At 41.6% G+C, this 19,976-nt stretch overlaps 1 protein-coding gene across 2 annotated transcripts in view; it reads left to right on the top strand.

Annotated features, from left to right (window-relative positions):
• LOC143974133 (antiviral innate immune response receptor RIG-I-like) overlaps positions 1-19,976 on the top strand; it is a 111,179-nt gene that overhangs the window by 36,180 nt on the left and 55,023 nt on the right. For both annotated transcript variants that reach the window (XM_077475247.1, XM_077475246.1), the window contains exons 8-9: positions 1,433-1,537; positions 7,958-8,111. In XM_077475247.1, coding sequence (XP_077331373.1) covers positions 1,433-1,537; positions 7,958-8,111 — 259 coding nt within the window. The remainder of the gene's footprint in view (positions 1-1,432; positions 1,538-7,957; positions 8,112-19,976) is intronic.

Below are 19,976 nucleotides of genomic sequence, written 5' to 3'. Positions count from 1 at the left end.
AGGTTTATAAACTCAAAAGAATGAACGTTTTAAATAGGCAATAAATAATGTGAATTGTGAATTGAACCATAATTATATATAAAAGTGAAAAAAAATGTTGCTCAAAATGCATGAATGAATGGAGGTCTTTCACAAATTCTGAAAGCTGTAAGGGAAAAATGTAAACTTTCAGATTTTTTGAGAAATTTGGATATTTACACTTTTGCATATGTTCAATTTTCACAATTTTTCAAAAAAGGCGCAATATAAAAGTTACAAATATTTGTTATTTATTAACTCAGTACAGGTTAAGCTTTTATATTTAGTAGGAACTTTTTAAAACTTGCTGTGTTTTTATCTGCTGATAATGTGTTTTAGTGTATTTTTTGAGAATATATTGGTATGATAAACATTTGTTAAAATACCGCGGGGTCTAAAAAATCAGTAGCACCTTCTTTTTATTCTTTTGATCATGTGCTTTCAGAATATATGTAGTTTGGGGGGTCTTTCACAAATTCTGAAAGCTATAAGTGAAAAATAAAAAAGCAAAGGAAAATTTTCAAAAATGGTCTGGCCACCTGAGTGTACAAAATTGAGCACAGGGCCTAGCAGCGAAAGTGGTGAAGTGAAGTCCCACCACCATATGATAATGTTGGCACACTTACCAGAAATGGTGGACTCGTATATACTGTACAGCATTTGAGTCAATCAGGCAGTCATGAGAAAACGTCTCCAAATCTAGCACGAATAACCAATATTATGGAATAAGCCCCATTCCGGATTAAAAGTAGAGGTTCCAACTTCGGATAGCAGGCTTCCCAATATGTGGTAGACCACTTCAGACAGTAAAGCAATTTACAGTAGTATATCTGGTGAAAGCAGGCCACTGGCTAGTAAATACTTGACTGTACATACCAACATTATAGAGAATACTGAGCAGCTGATACTGGACACTCTTCACTTTTGTTTGGGGACATGTTGTGTCTGGTAGTCTCCAAACTTCTGATAAGCTCTAACAGTTTTTATTTGGTATTTCTACTCCCATACCCCCTTATTTCATCTTCTTATCTGCCCTGTAAAAGCTGGCTTGTCATGTTGAAAGCCAGGCATGGCAATTGGCTGGTGGCATGTTTTACAATGTTTTTCAGCCTTTTGGTGTAAAAGATGCTTTGTGTTTTTTTTTTTTTTTTTTTAAGCTACCAGTGTGGTTAGATGTTGTGACACAATCTGAGAAGCCGTCGATTGCAGAGAAAGTCTGGGACTTGCTTGAAGTGAGAAACCCTATGTTACTACCAAGAAGGGTCCTAAACAGGCTTCCAGTTTTCCCTTTGAATGCTCTGATAAATTTTATTTGAATGCCAATATTATTAATATATTTTTCTGTTTGGTAGTACAATTGTAAATGTTTCATGATATTTAATTGTATATTTTTTTTTGGCTTATGCTTTTTTAGTTTCCATGCCTGCATCAGTAAAAACTTTGAAGCTTAGAAACTATCAAGAAGAGTTGGCTCAGCCTGCATATAGAGGCACTAACACAATTATATGCGCACCGACAGGTCAGTTTATTGGACTGAGAAATAAGCAAAATGTAACGTTGACTTTAACTTAAAGTATAACTAAAGTCAAAACTTTTATTTTAGTTTTGGATGGCATGGAGGAGGATTAAAACACCTGCCAGTTTTTATTGCTGCTTGTGCTTCCGTTAAGGAGATTCACCCTCTCTATTTGTCCTGTTTAACATTATTGAAAGTGAATGTAAAGAAAATCCCAAATGTTGGGTTGTCCCCAGAAAATTAATAGGGGAACATTTTCCAATGGGGACACTAGATACAGTGACCTTGGGGGTCCCCAAGGGATTCCCCTAATTTGCAGGGATTTCCTTTCACTAACTGTTTGGTTATGTCCCTCCTTTGCTCTATCCAAAATGAAAGAAAAGGTTTTGTCTATAGCTCTACCTTAAGACATTTTTGTAACACTGTAAAAATCATTTAAAAATTACCTACAGTTTTATTCAATGAAGAAATATTTATGGTAATGATCTTAAAGTGGAGTTCCACCTGTTTTTTTAGTTCATTAAAAGTCAGCAGCTACAAAAAATATAACTGCTGACTTTTAATAACCAGACACTTACCTGTCACATGGTCCAACGATGCGGGCACCCGGAGCCCCGCTCCACTCCCTCTCCTTCTGTGGCGCCGACATAGCAGCTGCCATGACAGCTTATGCCTTCATGGCCAGGCGCGCGCTGCACATGCGTGAGTTGCGCTGCACATGCGTGAGTTGCGCTGCACTCTGCTATTGGCCAGGCAATATTCTGGGATCTGTGACGTGTCCCAGAAGATCGCTGGCAGGGAGGGGCCACCTAGGGCGAAAGGAGGAGTCGCCTAGGCAGCCAAAAAGAGGAAGGAGGAAGTGGGACAGGAAGTCCCACTAAAAAGAAGGTACACCCCCCCAAAAAAAAATTACATGCCAATTGTGACATGTCAGGGGGCGAGGAGTGCTTAAAGAGGAAGTTCCACTTTTGGGTGGAACACCGCTTTAATGCCAGTGCAGAATGTTGATTTTTTTTGTTTCAGTGCTTAACAGACATTTATTAAGTGGCTTTTGTCAAATTCTTTACATTTATCACCAACTGTACATTTGTTAAAGCCCAGTTAAACCCTCAAAATTTTTTTGTTGTTGTTGTTCATTTCTGTTTTATTAATTAATTGAAATATGGATTTTACTGTGATTAAAAGAAGATGAAAAATATTATACTGAAATGGTGGGTTAGAGCGGTATTAAACCCAAAATCAAAAATGTAATATATTGAAGCTTACCAATCAAGACATGGTAGCTGGATTCCTTTTTTTCTTTTTTTTTCTTCTTTGTTCTAGCCATTTTTACCTCTTTTTTTCACATGGTGATCTGATAGGGAGGTAGGTATAACATTTATTATTTTCGAAAAATAAATTGGTCCCTATGAGGCACCTGCTAGAATCACTAACCTTCAACAGTTGAGTTTTGGGGTTGGGAGGATTGTCTCTCCATCATTACCAAATAACTTGTGAGACTATACAAGTCTTTTAATAATCTAAATATCCCGGATGAGGAAAGTGTAATTCTGGTCTGTGAGGGGTAGCAACCATGGGAAAGAATATCTCCCCTGTTGAACTCTCCTGATTTATTGATTTACTTAAAAAAAAATAAAAACTGTGCTGGCAGCACTAGAATTATACACACAAAGCAGTTCAGCTCTTCGAAAAACACCCCATGCTCAGTGAACTGGTGTAATGTTGATTAGAGCAATGGACTTGTTGGGAGAGAACCATCTCTCATATGTGATGGAGAGACTTTTTTATCCCTTGCTGCAACACTTAGCTGATGAAAGTAAGAAAAAAAGCAAATTTATTACTGGTTACACAGCCAGACTGCATTACAGTAATTATTTAAAAGGTTTTAACTGGGCTTTAACCACTTGCCGACTGGCGTATGCCGATGTAAGTTGGCAGAATGGCACGGACAGGCAAATGGGCGTACAGGTATGTCCCTCCAGCGGCGCACACTTGCATCAGTTGGGACCTCCGTGAGTCCGATCGTGGGTCCCGCGGACTCGAACGCCATGGGGATACCCACGATCATCTCACGGGGAGGAAGAATGGGGAGAGGCTAAGGTAAACAAGCATCTCCCCATTCTGCCTAGTGACAGTGTCACTGATCTCTGCTCCCTATGATCGGAGCAGAGATCAGTGATGTGTCATACACAGCCACGCCCCCCCCCACAGTTAGAAACACTCCCCAGGGCTCACTTAACCCCTACACTGCCACCTAGTGGCTAACCCCTTCACTGCTAGTGTTATTTACACAGGAATCAGTGCATTTGTATAGCACTGATTGCTGTATAAATGACAATAGTCCCAAAAATGTGTCAAAAATGTCCGATGTGTCCGCCATAATGTCACAGTCACAATAAAAATCGCTGATTGCCGCCATTACTAGTAAAAAAAAAAAAAGATTAATAAAAATGTCATAAAACTATCCCCTATTTTGTAAATGCTATAACTTTTGCGCAAACCAATAAATAATCACTTAATGCAATTTTTTTTACCAAGAATATGTAAAAGAATACATATTGGCCTAAACTTTTATATATTTTAGGGGGATATTTATTATAGCAAAATTTTAAAAATAATGTGTTTTTTTCAAAATTGTCACTCTTTTTTTGTTTTTAGCACAAAAAATAAAAACTGCAGGGGTGATCAAATACCACTTAAAGAAAGCTCTATTTGTGGGAAAAAAGGATGTCAATTTTGTTTGGGAGCCACTTCGCATGACCGTGCAATTGTTAGTTAAAGCGACTCAGTGCCGAATCGCAAAAAGTGCCTTTGGCCTGCAAAATGGTCCGGGACTTAAGTGATTAACCACTTAAGGACTGCCGCATGGCAATGTACGTCGGTGCAATGGCACCGACAGGCACAAGCACGTACATGTACGTGCTTGCCTTCCAGCGGGTGGGGGGTCTGATCGGTCCGTTTCGCTGCAGGAGCGATCCGGGATGAGGGGATGGCCGTTGGTTTCTGGCCATCCCCTCTCGATCGCTCCTGGTGAATGAGAAGCTTCCCCCGCTGTGTATAGTAAACACAGGCAGGGAGGAAGTGATGTCATTCTCCTCGGGGCGGTCTTTTTGACCGGACTGCGAGGAGAACAGAGAAAGTAAGTGTGCACCAACACTACACTGACATGTAGGCACACATAGGCACACATAGGCACACAAATCCCCCCCCCCTGATCGCGCCCCCCCCTCCCCCTCCCAGTCACAGTGTCACTGATTGCAGTGATCATTTATTTACTGATCACTGCATTTAGTGTCAGTTGTGCCAGTAAAAAGTGTCAGGGCAGTTAGTGTTAGGTCAGGGTAGCCCCCTACCCCCCCAATAATGGTTTTAACCCCCTGATTGCCCCTAGTTAACCTTTTTACCCCCTTTTGCCAGTGTCACTAAGCGATTGTTTTTCTGATCGCTGCATTAGTGTCACTGGTTCCGCTAAGTAGCTAGTTATTTTTTTAAGTTAACCGCCAGGTTTTTATAGCGCTAGGTACCCCAATATACTACCCAATAAGGGTTTTAACCCTCTGATTGCCCCTAGTTAACCCTTTCACCCCCTTTTGCCAGTATCACTAAGCGATCGTTTTTCTGATCGCTGCATTAGTATCACTGGTGCCGTTAGGTAGCTAGTTATTTTTTTAGGTTCACCGCCAGGTTTTTATAGCGCTAGGTACCCCCATATACTACCCAATAACGGTTTTAACCCCCTGATTGCCCCTAGTTAACCCTTTCACCCCCTTTTGCCAGTGTCACTAAGCGATCATTTTTCTGATCGCTGCATTAGTGTCACTAGTCCTGATAGGTAGCTAGTCATTTTTTTAGGTTCACCGCCAGGTTTTTATAGCGCTAGGTACCCCCATATACTACCCAATAATGCTTTTAACCCCCTGATTGCCCCTAGTTAACCGTATAAGTGCCACTGGTGACGCTGGTTAGCCAGTTAGTTATTTAGGTTGCCCGTCAGGTTTTTATATAGCGCCAGGGACCCCCATATACTACCTAATAAAAATGGGAACCCCCTGATTGCCCCTAGTGAACCCTTTCACCAGTGATCACCGTATAAGTGTTACGGGTGACTCTGATTAGTCAGTTTGCTTTTTATAGCATCAGGGCACCCACCATTTATTACCCAATAAGGGTTTAACCCCCTGATCACCCGGCGGGTGATATCAATTAGGTTTTAGGGTCAGGGTCTGCGTCGCCCCAGGCAGCGCTAGGTTAGTGCCAGTACCGCTAACACCCACGCGCAAAGCATACACCTCCCGTAGTGGTATAGAATCTGAACAGATCAATATCTGATCTGATCAGATCTATACTAGCGTCCCCAGCAGTTTAGGGTTCCAAAAAAACGCATTGTTAGCGGGATCAGCCCAGATACCTGCTAGCACCTGTGTTTTGCCCCTCCACCCAGCCCACCCAAGTGCAGTATCGATCGATCACTGTCACTTACAAAACACTAAACACATAACTGCAGCATTCGCAGAGTCAGGCCTGATCCCTGCGATCGCTAACAGTTTTTTTTGGTAGCGTTTTATATTTAAATCCGGAAGGCAGTGCTTGGTTTTCGGGGTCCCGTACGTGGCTAGGCTCCCAAAAAGTCCCCCACATGTGGTATCCCCGTACTCGGGAGAAGCAGCAGAATTTATTTTGGGGTGTAATTTGACTTATGCCCATAGCATGTATGAGCAATATATCATTTAGTGACAACTTTGTGCAAAAAAAAAAAATGTAATATTCCTGCAACTTGTGGCAAAATATAAAATATTTCATGGACTCAACATGCCTCTCATTAAATAGCTTGGGGTGTCTATTTTCCAAAATGGGGTCATTTGGGGGGAGGGTTTGTGCTATTTTGGCATTTTATGACCTTCGAAACTGTGATAGGTAGTGAGGAGTGAAATCAAAAATTTGCACCCTTAGAAATCCTGAAGGCAGTGATTCTTTTTCGGGGTACCGTACGCGACTCCCAAAAAGTCCCACATATGTGGTATTCCCGTACTCAGGAGAAGCAGCAGAACATATTTTGGGGTGCAATTCCACATATAACTATGGCATGTTTGAGCAATATATCATTTAGTGGCAACTTTTTGTAAACTTTTTTTTTTTGTGTCATTATTCAATCGGGACAAAAAAAAATATTCAATGGGCTCAACATGCCCCTCAGCAATTTCCTTGGGGTGTCTACTTTGCAAAATGGGGTCATTTGGGGGGGGGGTTTGTGTTATTTTGGCATTTTATGGCCTTCGAAACTGTGATAGGTAGTGAGAAGTGAAATCAAAAATTTGCACCCTTAGAAATCCTGAAGGCATTGATTGGTTTTCGGGGTGCCGTACGCGGCTGGACTCCCAAAAAGTCCTACATATTTTGGGGTGCAATTCCACATATAACTATGGCATGTGTGAGCAATATATCATTTCGTGACAACTTTTTGTAAACTTTTTTTTTCATTATTCAATCACTTGGGCCAAAAAAAAATATTCAATGGGCTCAACATGCCCCTCAGCAATTTCCTTGGGGTGTCTACTTTCCAAAATGGGGTCATTTGGGGGGAGGGGGTTGTACTGCCCTGCCATTTTAGCACCTCAAGAAATGAGATAGGCAGTCATAAATTAAAAGCTGTGTAAATTCCAGAAAATGTACTCTAGTTTGTAGACACTATAACTTTTGCGCAAACCAATAAATATACGCTTATTGACATTTTTTTTACTAAAGACATGTGGCTGAATAAATTTTGCCCTAAATGTATGACTAAAATTGAGTTTATTCGATTTTTCTTATAACAAAAAGTAGAAAATATATTTTTTTCTCGAAATTTTTGGTCTTTTTCCATTTATATCGCAAAAAATTAAAATCGCAGATGCAATCAAATACCATCAAAAGAAAGCTCTATTTGTGGGAAGAAAAGGACGCAAATTTCGTTTGGGTACAACATTGCATGACCGCGCAATTACCAGTTAAAGCAGTGCAGTGCGAAATTGTAAAAAGACCTCTGGTCCTTAGGCTGACAATTTGTCCGGGGCTGAAGTGGTTAAAGCTGAAGTTGTTTTCATGTGGAATTGTTTAAAAACTGCCATAAGAAATATATTAATTAATGTAGCCATAGCATGATTGTCAACATCAAAACTAATATCACTACTAATGTTTGCTGAAATTTGTGTAAATAAATTTAAAAAGAGTTACTCATTATTAAAACAATGGTACTTAACAATCTTAATAATACTTAATAATCAATAATCGAAAGCCTATGTACAGCTTGCATAAGCCTTTCAAAGAATACTGTCATGTTTTTGCAATCATTCTTGAACCTTTTTGGTTATCTGCTTCTGTGTGCATGATGGAGACAGGGAATCTGTGTTGTTTAATTTAATCCTTACTTTTTTTTTATTATTACAGGATGTGGAAAAACATTTGTGGCATTATCGATTTGTGCTCACCACCTAAAATCTATGCCAGCAAACCAAAAAGGAAAGGTTGTGTTTATGGCTACCAAAGTGCCAGTGTATGAGCAACAGAAAAATATTTTCCACCAGTATTTTGAAGATACCGGGTATGTACTAAAAATTATATGACTGGTGTAATAAAAAAAACTCTACCTAAACTGTGTGGGTTAAAGCTGGGTTGTAAGCATTTTGAAAACTCACAATAAAAAGTACTGAAGAAACTAATCAAAAGCAAACTGCATAGGTGTGAACCATGTCTCATGGTCTGTTGTATCACACTGTGGACATTCTTTACACCTGACATGTACAGTATATCACAAAAGTGAGTACACCCATTACATTTTTGTAAATATTTTATTATATCTTTTCACACTGAAGAAATTATACTTTTCTACAATGTAAAGTAGTGAGCGTACAGCTTGTATAACAGTGTAAATTTGCTGTTCCCTCAAAATAACTCAACACACAGCCCTTAATGTCTAAACTACTTGCAACAAAAGTGAGTACACCCCTAAGTGAAAATGTCCAAATTAGGCCCAATTAGCCATTTTCCCTCCCTGGTGTCATGTGCATCCTTAAGCCGCGTACACACGGGCGGACTGTCTGTCCAACTTAGTCCGCTGAAACGTGTTTCAGCGGACAGTCCGCTCGTGTGTGGGCTTCAGCGGACTTTTTCAGCGGACAGTCTGGCGGACTAAGTCTTTCGGAATTTCCGTAATACAGTCCGTCCAACTTTGGTTTCAGCGGACAGTCCGCTCGTGAGTAGGCAAGTTGGACGGACTAAGTATGGCGCATGCTCAGAAAGGATTTACACGGCCGAAGGTTGCATTGCAGTGTATTGGACGTCGTATTTCTAGTCCCGTCGTACGTGCCGTACACGACATCGCGCAAGCTTTCAGCGGACTGTCTGTTCATCGTGTGTGGTCAAGTCCGTTCATTCAAAAGTAGGACGGACTGTCTGTCGGATTGTCTGACGGACTTAGTTGGCCAGACAGTCCGCCCGTGTGTACGCGGCCTTAGTGTTACAAGGTCTCAGGTGTGAATGGAGAGCAGGTGTGTTAAATTTGCTTTTATCGCTCTTACTCTCTCACTGGAAGTCACACTGGTCACTGGAAGTTCAACATGGCACCTCATGGCAAAGAACTCTCTGAAACTGAGATGAAACTGAGATGAAACTGAGCTGCAGCACGGTGCCCAAGGTCATACAGTGGTTTAACATGACAGGTTCCATTAAGAACAGGCCTCGTCATGGTTGACCAAAGGAGTTGAGTGCACCTTCTCAGCGTGATATCCAGAGGTTGTCTTTGGAATATAGACGTATGAGTGCTGCCAGTATTGCTCCAGAGGTTGAAGGGGTGGGGGGTCAGCAGGTCAGTGCTCATACCATACAACGCACACTTCATCAAATTGGTCTGCATTTCTGTCGTCCCAGAAGGAAGCCTCTTCTAAAGATGATGCACATGATGCACAAGTAAGCCCACAAACAGTTTGCTGAAGACAAGCAGACTAAGCACATGGATTAATGAAGCCATGTCCTGTGGTCTGATGAGACCAAGGTAAACTTATTTGGTTCAGATGGTGTTAAGTGTGTGTGGCGGCAACCAGGTGAGGAGTACAAAGACAAGTGTGTCTTGCCTACAGTCAAGTAAGGTACTGGGAGTGTCATAGTCTGGGGCTGCATGAGTGCTGTCAGCACTGGGGAGCTACAGTTCATTGAGGGAATCCATGAATGACAACATGTACTGTGACATACTGAAGCAGAGCATGATCCCCTCCCTTTGGAGACTGGGCCGCAGGGCAGTATTTCAACATGATAACGACCCCAAGCACACCTCCAAGATAACCACCGCCTTGCTAAAGAAACTGAGTGTAAGGTCTCTAACATCCACCAGCAATGTGATGTCATCATGGAGGAGTGGAAGAAGACTCCAGTAGCAACCTGTGAAGCTCTGGTGGACTCCATGCCAAGAGGGTTAAAGTACTGCTGGAATAATAGTGACCACACAAAATATTGACACTTTGGGCCCAATTTGGACATTTTCACTTAGGGGTTTACTCATTTTTGTTGCCAGCGGTTTAGACATTAATGGCTGTGTGTTGAGTTGTTTTGAGGGGACAGAAAATTTACACTGTTATACAAGCTGTACACTTACTTTTTTACATTATGGCAAATGTGAGGGATGCACTCACTTCTGTGAGATACTGTATGACAGCTTTGTTCCAAACATTCAGGCATGTACCTCTCCAGCCTTGGCTGAAGGAGGCCTACTTCTCACCATGGATGATCACTTGGCAGCTACTGGATTCATGGAGTGGTAAGCCTGGATGTGCCCCTCGCCTCCCCTTTGCTTTACCTGCCTCATGCTATCTGAGTTTTTGTTCCTGTGGGGTAAGGGCAACGTTGATGAGCAGGTGTGCAGACCATGAATGCTGTCCAGGTCACAGTGCAAAATGGGGCCTTGCCTGGAGATCTATTTCACACTGCTTTATTTCTCCCCCCCGAGCAAGTGGCATTCTTCATCCAGCACAAGCCCTGGCAGGCAGTCCATGGATGCTTGGTGGCAGCATAGGGGACACCGAATTTAGCTCATGGCTTTGGCCTTGGTCTAAACTGGGAATCAAATCTGCCATTTTTGCTTTAAACATTTTGTCCTGGTAATTAGTGGATGCAGGGAAAGAAATGCCACAGCTGCTGTCCTGAATTGGGGTACTGTTTACATTGGACTTCTGGTGGGACTGCTAGGTAAAAGGTGGATTTCCTCTTCCGATTGCATGAGCTCTGCAAAAGACAGCACCTCTCCTCAAGAGGAAAACAGTTGGACCAGGATGATTCTCAGGCAGGGTCCATAAGTACACAATTGCTGGTCAGCTACATACTTTACTGTTGGACTAAGAGAGTAGTGGTGTCAGAGGTAATCATGCCAGAGGAAGGGGGAAGGTTGGGGGCATAGCTCCCAACTGTCCCTGATTTGGAGGGACTGTCTCTGATTTGGAACAATGTCCCTCTGTCTCTCTTTCCTCCTCAATTGTTACTCATTGTGGTCTGATCTATATAGTTGTATATAAAATACACTTTTTATCTTTCAAAAGGTGTTTCCCAATGCTGAACATTTCATCCAGTTTTTAAATTTCTGCATTTGTACATTTTAAAAGCCAATATAAAGGAATAGTAGTGGTAAAAAAAAGCACTTGCGGGTTTAACTAATGATTTTTTGTATAATTGTCCTTTAAGGAGGCGTGGAAGGGGTTGTGTCCTAAGCCTACATACCTTTGTTAATAGGTGTCCTTCTTTCCCATCTCAAAAAGTTGGGAGGTATGTGGGGGGTGATTCGATTATGTAGGGTCTGCAGGACAGGGATTCCTTTCTCCTGCCACATTTGCGGTATATTGATGCAGGTCTGTGGGAGAGCCAATTAGTAATGCCTACAAACCTTCACAGGCAGGATCTCTCCCATACTCTGATTCCCCACTTCCAGCCTTGAGTATTCCAAGGCCATCTTCATCTCTGGACATCCTGGCATCCATTGAGGATTTCCTTGCTGCGGCTTCCAACATGCTAGTAGCTTGTGGGATGCATAAACCAAAATGTCCTGCTAAAAAAAAAATTCATACCATGATTTTTTAATGACTTTAACTAGTTAAAGTCATTGTAACATTTTTTTAAAATAAAATAACAAACATTGTATACTTACCAGCTCTATGCATTAATTTTGCATGAATCTCTTCTTCAGGGGTCCCCCACAGCTGCTTTTGGCTCCTCCTCTTCTCCACGTGCTCACCTAGAAAGCATCTTGCTAAGGGGGCACTTGCCTGGGCTCGATCCTGACCCAGGCTGTGTGTATCTGTTGACACCCAAGCTCTCTGCTCACAGGTTTTGACTGACAGAAGCAGGTGCCAATGGCTCCTACTGCTCTCATCAAGCCTGTGAGAGGAGAGGAGATTAGAGGATAGGAGAGCTGCTGCAGACAGGACAGCGCTGGATGGAGATCTGGCTCAGGTAAGTGTTTATGGGGGGAACTGAGGGGGATGCTATTGAATTTTTTTTTTACCTTAATGCATAGAATGCATTAATCAAAGAATAATAAGTATTGAAAAGGTGCCAGGCGCTACCTGTAGTGACTAAAAAAAATGTGTGCATATACGTGTACAAGCATAAATATATAAATACACATACAGCACCACCGACTAGAAAATCCCGATGATTATTGATGGTAAGACCCCCCAACATCCACTAATTAAATGCAGGAGAGTGGAGTAGGTAGAGCAAATGGCAGGCAGACCATATAATTTTACCCCAATGGTGAGTAATATAGATTCAGTACTAGTTATTATAATATACGCTATTGTCTATAGTATACTAAAAATGGTACAGACTATAGATATCATACCAAACCCATGGGTGCATATGTAAAACACTAAATCCAACTCATATAGCCATGTGCCCAATGAGCAGGTTAGTCACAGCAAAAATATATATAAACCTAAATAGGTATTAAAAATGTAACTGTGCAGACTTATAAAGTGCAAAAAATATACGAAAAGTGCTAAAGTACACAATAAAGTGTTAAAAGACCGCAGGGGTGCAAAGGATGCAAAAATGTGCAAAAAGTGCAATTGTTGTACAATAATTGATCATATAGAAAACTAAATATTATTATGACAAAGGGAAAAAAAACAAAATAAAAATAAAAATAAAATTAGGATAAACTTAATGCATAAAGTCCATAAATAAATTCATATATGAAACAAATGAAGTCCTAAAGAGTGCAGTCCAAAGCAAAAAGGAGATATGTATCCTCAAAATCTTCAAGTAGGTGCAGGTTAAAGTGACTGGTGCTCAGATATATATATATAATTCAAGTGACTTCCGTGCTCACCCCCTCAGCTTCCCACTCACCGGAACTTTAAACCCACGAAGGGCAGTCAGGCCTGTAAATCTCAAGCAGCAGGGACTGGTCCACAGAAGGAAGGTCCAGAGGAGGCAGTTTTCCACTCTTTTCTCCTTTCTTGGTGTATAGAGAGGGCTGATACTGGTAGATCGGAATATCCTCAGGAAGAGAAAAGGGGGCTCATAGTATAGTAATTCCAGAGACCTGGACTGGAATTACTACACTATGAGCCCCCTTTTCTCTTCCTGAGGATATTCCTATCTACCAGTATCAGCCCTCTCTATACACCAAGAAAGGAGAAAAGAGTGGAAAACTGCCTCCTCTGGACCTTCCTTCTGTGGACCAGTCCCTGCTGCTTGAGATTTACAGGCCTGACTGCCCTTCGTGGGTTTAAAGTTCCGGTGAGTGGGGAGCTGAGGGGGTGAGCACGGAAGTCACTTGAATTATATATATATATATCTGAGCACCAGTCACTTTAACCTGCACCTACTTGAAGATTTTGAGGATACATATCTCCTTTTTGCTTTGGACTGCACTCTTTAGGACTTCATTTGTTTCATATATGAATTTATTTATGGACTTTATGCATTAAGTTTATCCTAATTTTATTTTTATTTTTATTTTGGTTTTTTCCCTTTGTCATAATAATATTTAGTTTTCTATGTGATCAATTATTGTACAACAATTGCACTAATTGCACATTTTTGCATCCTTTGCACCCCTGCGGTCTTTTAGCACTTTATTGTGTACTTTAGCACTTTTCGTATATTTTTAGCACTTTATAAGTCTGCACAGTTACATTTTTAATACCTATTTAGGTTTATATATATTTTTGCTGTGACTAACCTGCTCATTGGGCACATGGCTATATGAGTTGGATTTAGTGTTTTACATATGCACCCATGGGTTTGGTATGATATCTACAGTCTGTACCATTTTTAGAATACTATAGACAGTAGCGTATATTATAATAACTAGTACTGAATCTATATTACTCACCATTGGGGTAAAATGATATGGTCTGCCTGCCATTTTCTCTGCCTACTCCACTCTCCTGCATTTAATTAGTGGATGTTGGGGGGTCTTACCATCAATAATCATCAGGATTTTCTAGTCGGTGGTGCTGTATGTGTATTTATATATTTATGCTTGTACACATATATGCACACATCTCTCTTTAGTCACTACAGGTAGCGCCTGGCCCCTTTTCAATAGTTATTATTCTTTGATATCTGCTATAACTCGCGATCCCTTTTAGGACTGCGAGGTATAGGGGTGGCGACACAGTTTTTAGTGTTCTGTCGGTTTGTGCCGTGTTTTGCTATTACCACTATAGCGCGGTCTGGTTCTGTGTGACCTGTGTTTATCATAGAATGCATTAAAGCAGAACTTCAGTCATTTTTTCATCTTTCCATCTATTAAATCCTCCGCCCATGTTGTTTTAACTTTGGATATACCTATTTCTTGTCTGGTAAAAATCCTAGGCTTATGACATCATGCAGAGCTTTCTCTCTAACTCTCATGAGAATTTACCAGGAAGGGAGGGGGTGAGTTGCAAGAGGGCCAGTGAGAGCTGCAGGGCTGGAGGTGTGTCTGTGTAAATCCACAAAGTGAACAGGCAGCAGCTTCAGCTGCCCGCAGTTAAAATGGTTGCAGCCAGACTTAGTGGAGGGAGATTTCTGCAGCACATTTGGCAAGTACAGACTGCAGTTCTTCTTTAAGATAAAAAAAAAACTTTTACCTGTACAACCTCTTTAACCACTTCCCACCCGGCCAATGCACATATACGGCCGGGTGGGAGCCGTCTACTCCTGATAGGACGTTCAGGAACGTCCATCAGGAGGAGCGGGATCGCGCGCGCGCCCGCGCAGCGGCGCGATCCCAATGCGCCCGTGTCACCCGGACACGGCGCATCTCAGATCGGCAGGAGGGCTCTGTGATTGGCCCTCCTGATCACATGACGGCCGTGTCCAATCACGGCCGTCATGTGATGTAAACAAACAGCCGGTTGCTAGGCAATCGGCTCCTCCTCTCCTCACACAGAAGTCATCGCTGAGGAGAGGAGAGCAGATCGCTGCAGCCGGCTGATGATCAGTGAGTATGAGCTGTTTTTTACAGCTTTTTACTCACTGATCACTAGTCTAGTGTACACACAAATCACCACACAGTAAACACACCACACAGTATAAACACAATGTCCCCACACATGTCCCCAAAACATACATGTCCCCAAATAATAAAAACACATGTCACTAATAATAAAAACATGTCCCCCACATATGTCCCACTAAAATCACATGTCCCAATGATTATCTGCACACATATGTACGTGATCACCTGCACACATATGTACATGATCATTTGCGTACATATGTCCGTGATCACACAAACCAATTATTATACACTTAACGGAATTTTTTTTACCAAAAACATGTAGCAGAATACATTTTGGCTTAAATTTATGACAAAATTTGATTTTATTGGATTTCTTTTAAAATAGAAAAAAGAAAATATTGTTTTTTTTTCCAAATTTCCGCTTTTTTGTGCTTATATCGCAAAAAATAAAAACGGAGTCGTGAATAAATACCACCAAAATAAAGCTCTATTTGTGCGAACAAAATGATAAAAATTTAATTTGGGTACAGTGTAGCATGACTGCGCAATTGTCACTGAAAGCGCTAGAGCGCTGAAAGCTGAAAATTGGGCTGGGAAGGAAGGGGGCGAAAGTGCCCTGTATTGTAGTGGTTAAAGTGACCAGCTCAGTGTTTTTTTTTGGAACTGTGCTTTTCGGTTTGAGAAAGAATTTGTTACAAAAAGTGAATCTCTGCTGGGGAGGGGGTGTCCATCCCAGATTATTACTTAAATAATGCCACAGCTATACCAGTAGATAAATCCCTTACCTTTAAAAATCCAAAAGACAGGAGGGCAGAAGCCACCATAATGTTCATGAATACAGTTAAGAGGTCCTTAATTCACTCCAATTTGGCCTCGGCCACCCAGACCTTAAGTGGCCAAAACTCAACACAAAGATTTAACAGAGGGACAGAAGATGCTGAGACAGATGGCTGGACTTTTGAGGCACTACGCATTGACCAATTACTTTAAAATTCTATGTTTTTTTATTTAGATAACAAAACAGTAAAATGTTACATACTTGTCAAAAACAAAATAAAACAAACACATTTATACAATGCAATGACCTCCTTTACACGTAGGGAGGAAGGATTCCTTCCAAACTGGGAGAGAAGTCCTTCTCCGCATGAAGTTTTGACCTTACCCCCCCCCCCCCCTCCGTTCAGCCTAAAGTAGGGGGACCACTTCTAGCATTTGCGCACTATTGGCTAACCCATGTATTCAACAAAATCAAGTTTTTACACATTTTTTCCCCTAACCTGGCCTCTACCCCCAGCAGTTATCAGATTTATGTCAGATTGTTGAGGGATTCCTGGCCCGGGGAGGATGACTTAAATTCTGGATGCCGACTTCAATTCTGGGTGCTGAAAGGTTTAAAGGTTTATACTTAAACCTCTACATCAGTGATTCTCAACCAGGGTTCCTTGGAAACCTCGGATTCCTCCAGAGGTTGCTAGTGGTTCTTTCAGCATTGGGGAATTTCTGCCAATCAGATAAGTTCCCACTGACACCATTGATATTTTTAGCTATCTGTAAGGAGGTAATTCTTCGCAATGACAAGTGTAAGGACCTTTCTTCCCACTGACCATCACACTAATGTATCATGAGTTGTAGATTTCTAATTTTTTACAGGGGTTCCCTGAGACCAGAGAACTATTTCAAGGGTTTCTCTGTGTTGAAAAGGTTGAGAAAGGCTGCTCTATATGGTGCTCAAAAGGGTTAGGGTGCAATCTATCTTGGATTTCCAGTTGTTGAATGTTTTTGTGAAAACCAGCAAGTTCAAATTGAATTGGTTACTTTGCCAGCAACATCCTTGCAGGTGACGTTCTGGCATCCATCGATATCCATGATGCACCTGTTCATTACCATTTAGACTCTGGAGGAGATCAGGCGGATTCAAATGTCTAGAATTCCTCACTTATTCTGTAACTTCATCTGGAGTACATGCGACTGATCTTTGGCACCAAGGTGTTGGAAAAATTGTGAAAAATATATTTTTAGGATCACCTACGGCATGTTTGCAGGGAGTTGTCTGTTTCTCACTGCATGAGAGGTTTCAGTCTCATGGTTGCAGCCTTTGAAGTGATTTCTTATGTAAAACACTACACCTGGAAATTGCTGCTTGAGAGCAGGTCACAGTGGAATAGGCCTCCTCTGTCTCTGGGCAGGGAGATCAAGGTAGGTTAAAGCAGAACTCCGGGCAAAAACTTTTTTGCACATCCTTGCTGCTGATCTCCTACCTTCACTGAATATGCAATCCATCTTCTTCTGAGCTCAGTAGTTCCTCTGTAATAGACTGGTAACTTTCTAATAAAATCATTTTTTGCCAGTGATTTTCCTGTTTGTAAGACCGCTGGCTGCTATTCCTCCTGTACCCTAAGCCAGCGATCTTGTCACTTCTCACTTGTAGTTCTCTCCCAGCAAGCAGGAACTTCCACTTCCGTCCGCACTTACTGACACATTCCCAAAAACACAGTACAAAATAATAAAATGGATCAGGAGGTAACAGACCCTTTTATATGATTCCGCAATGAAAAAATGGACAGGAAAAAGAAAAAGAGAAAATAGAAAAAAACAGAGAAGCGCCCAAAAGCCACCACAATAAAGGAAATGGTAGATGCCCCAGTGAAACCACAGGAAGTGTGGACACACTATCCTGCTACTAGAATGCGACTTGATATAAGCCCACCAGCACGTCCAAGTATTGCATACTTTCTCGGGGTCCAAACTATCTTCTGCAACCAGAGTTTCCATAACCATGATGTCATTAAGAATCTGGGCCCACTTCAAAAGGTGAGGGGTGAAGAAGATTTCCAATGACGGGATATGGCTACCCAGGCTGCTAATAAGCAATACCTAAGGAAGTCCATTTTGATTTTGGAAATGGACCCAGAAATCATTGACATTGGAGCCTGGATGTCAGACATACACATAGCATACAGTATGCTCTGCCAGAATGGAGATAGAAGCCCTCAGCCTCCAGACACAGCCAACACAAACTAGATGTGGAGGGGTATATACGATGTAGGTCAACTAGGGTCCGGTACCAAAGGGATACAATCTTATAGCTCTTTTGCTGAAAATAAGATTGCCCTCTTCTTTTGATATAGTAAAAACCGTTGCTAGCTTGCACAGCTGGGGGGAGTACCAGGTCTCCATTTCACTCAAGGTTCTGGAGCTGGAAGGAATCCCCTGCTACCCATCAATGTTCTTTAAGAAATAATAGAGCAGGTAACTATACAATATTTGTTATTTTAATTAAAAAGAACATAAAAACTTTACAATCACTTTAACTAGTTAAAGTTATCAAAAATGCTTCACTAGACCCACCTCCTATAGGGACACGCTGTCAGTCAATGCCTTGGCAGTGGTGAATATAATTCATCCAGGTGGGAGGGCCAAAAGTGCGGTGGAGAGTACTGGAAGTGTCTCATTTTCTGAACTGGGCAGAGAGTCACAAACCAGCTTTGTCCCTATTACACATACTAGGGTTTGGAAAATCAAGTGGACTTGGAACATGTGCAAATAATGGTATTTCTTAATTACTATTTAAGATAATCTCTTAACCTGCATTTAAAGTGGTTGTAAAGGCAGAATGTTTTTTTTATCTCAGTGCATTAAGATAAAAAACCTTCAGTGTGTGGCAACCAACCTCAGCCCCCCTAATACTTACCTGAATCCCATCTCAATCCAGCGATGTGCATGAGTGCCTCGGCTGTCCGGGACTCTCCATCCTAATTGTCTCACACTGCTGTCAATCAAAGTCAGCTAGCCAATGAGGAGAGAGAGGTGGTGGGTCCAAACTGTCTGAATAGACACATAGAGCTGTGGTTCGGCTCAGGTACCCCCATAGCAAGCTACTTGCTGTGGGGGCCCTTCGACAGGAGGGAGGAGCCAGGAGCGCCGGCAAGGAACCCAAGAAGAGGAGGATTGGGGCTGCTCTGTGCAAAACCACTGCACAGAGCAAGTAAGTATAACATGTTTGTTATTTTTAAAGAAAAAAAAGACTTTACTATCACTTTAAAGCTTAACTCCAGCCTTAAAGTTTGCCAGTCTTATACTGAAATAGCTTACTCTGATTTTACTGCATACATTCAGCCTTACCCTTAGTCAGTCCTATACTGAAATTGCCCACTCTGATTTTACTACATACTGTGAGCTTCTCAGGGTGTGCATCAGCAAATCAGATAGAGCCTGCTTTATTTCTGGGTTCAGGACATCCAGCGTTCTTCTAGCCCTTTCCTATCCAGCCTTGCTATCCCTAACCCATCCAAACTAGTCATTGGTTTTGGCACACCCTATGACTGGACAGTGAAAGGAGAAGCAGCAGACTGAGAAGTTCATCTCATTGAAGTTCTTTGCTTCTATTAGCATGCTCCCTGCACTGCTGCACAATTGATTGGTTCCTTGCACTGCTTCTCCTGCTTAAAGTCTAAACTCTGCAATACAGAGACTGTATTGTCGCGTGCACATGACCGGTTTTCCCGTCGGAATAAACTTTAAAGGTTTTTCTGATGGAGTTCCGCTGAAACTGTCTTGCATACACACGATCACACCAAAGTCCGATCGTCAAGAACACGGTGACGTACAACACGTACAACGGGACTAGAAAAAGGAAGATCAATAGCCAATAGCTTCCGTCTCCTACTTGCTTCAGAGCATGAGTAGTTTTTGATCCGTCTGAACAGCATACAGACGAGTGGTTTTCCCGATAGGAATTGGTTCCTTCGGAAATATTTAAAACATGTTCTATTTCTAGGTCCGTCAGAATTTTAGAAAAAAAAAGTCAGATGAGGCATACACACGATCGGAATATACAATGAAAAGATTCAGTCGGACATTCCGCTCGTGTGTACGCAGCATAAGAGGATGATAACAAGTCAAATTCAGTTCCTTACACTGCTTACACTTACACAGCCATAAAAACACCATATCTAATTGAACTGCAAT

This window comes from Lithobates pipiens, unplaced genomic scaffold (assembly GCF_037356315.1).
Source record: "Lithobates pipiens isolate NorthernLeopardFrog02 unplaced genomic scaffold, aLitPip1_a1.2 Scaffold_13, whole genome shotgun sequence".
NCBI classification, from domain to species: domain Eukaryota; kingdom Metazoa; phylum Chordata; class Amphibia; order Anura; family Ranidae; genus Lithobates; species Lithobates pipiens.
This window is presented reverse-complemented; position numbering and strand designations above follow the sequence as displayed.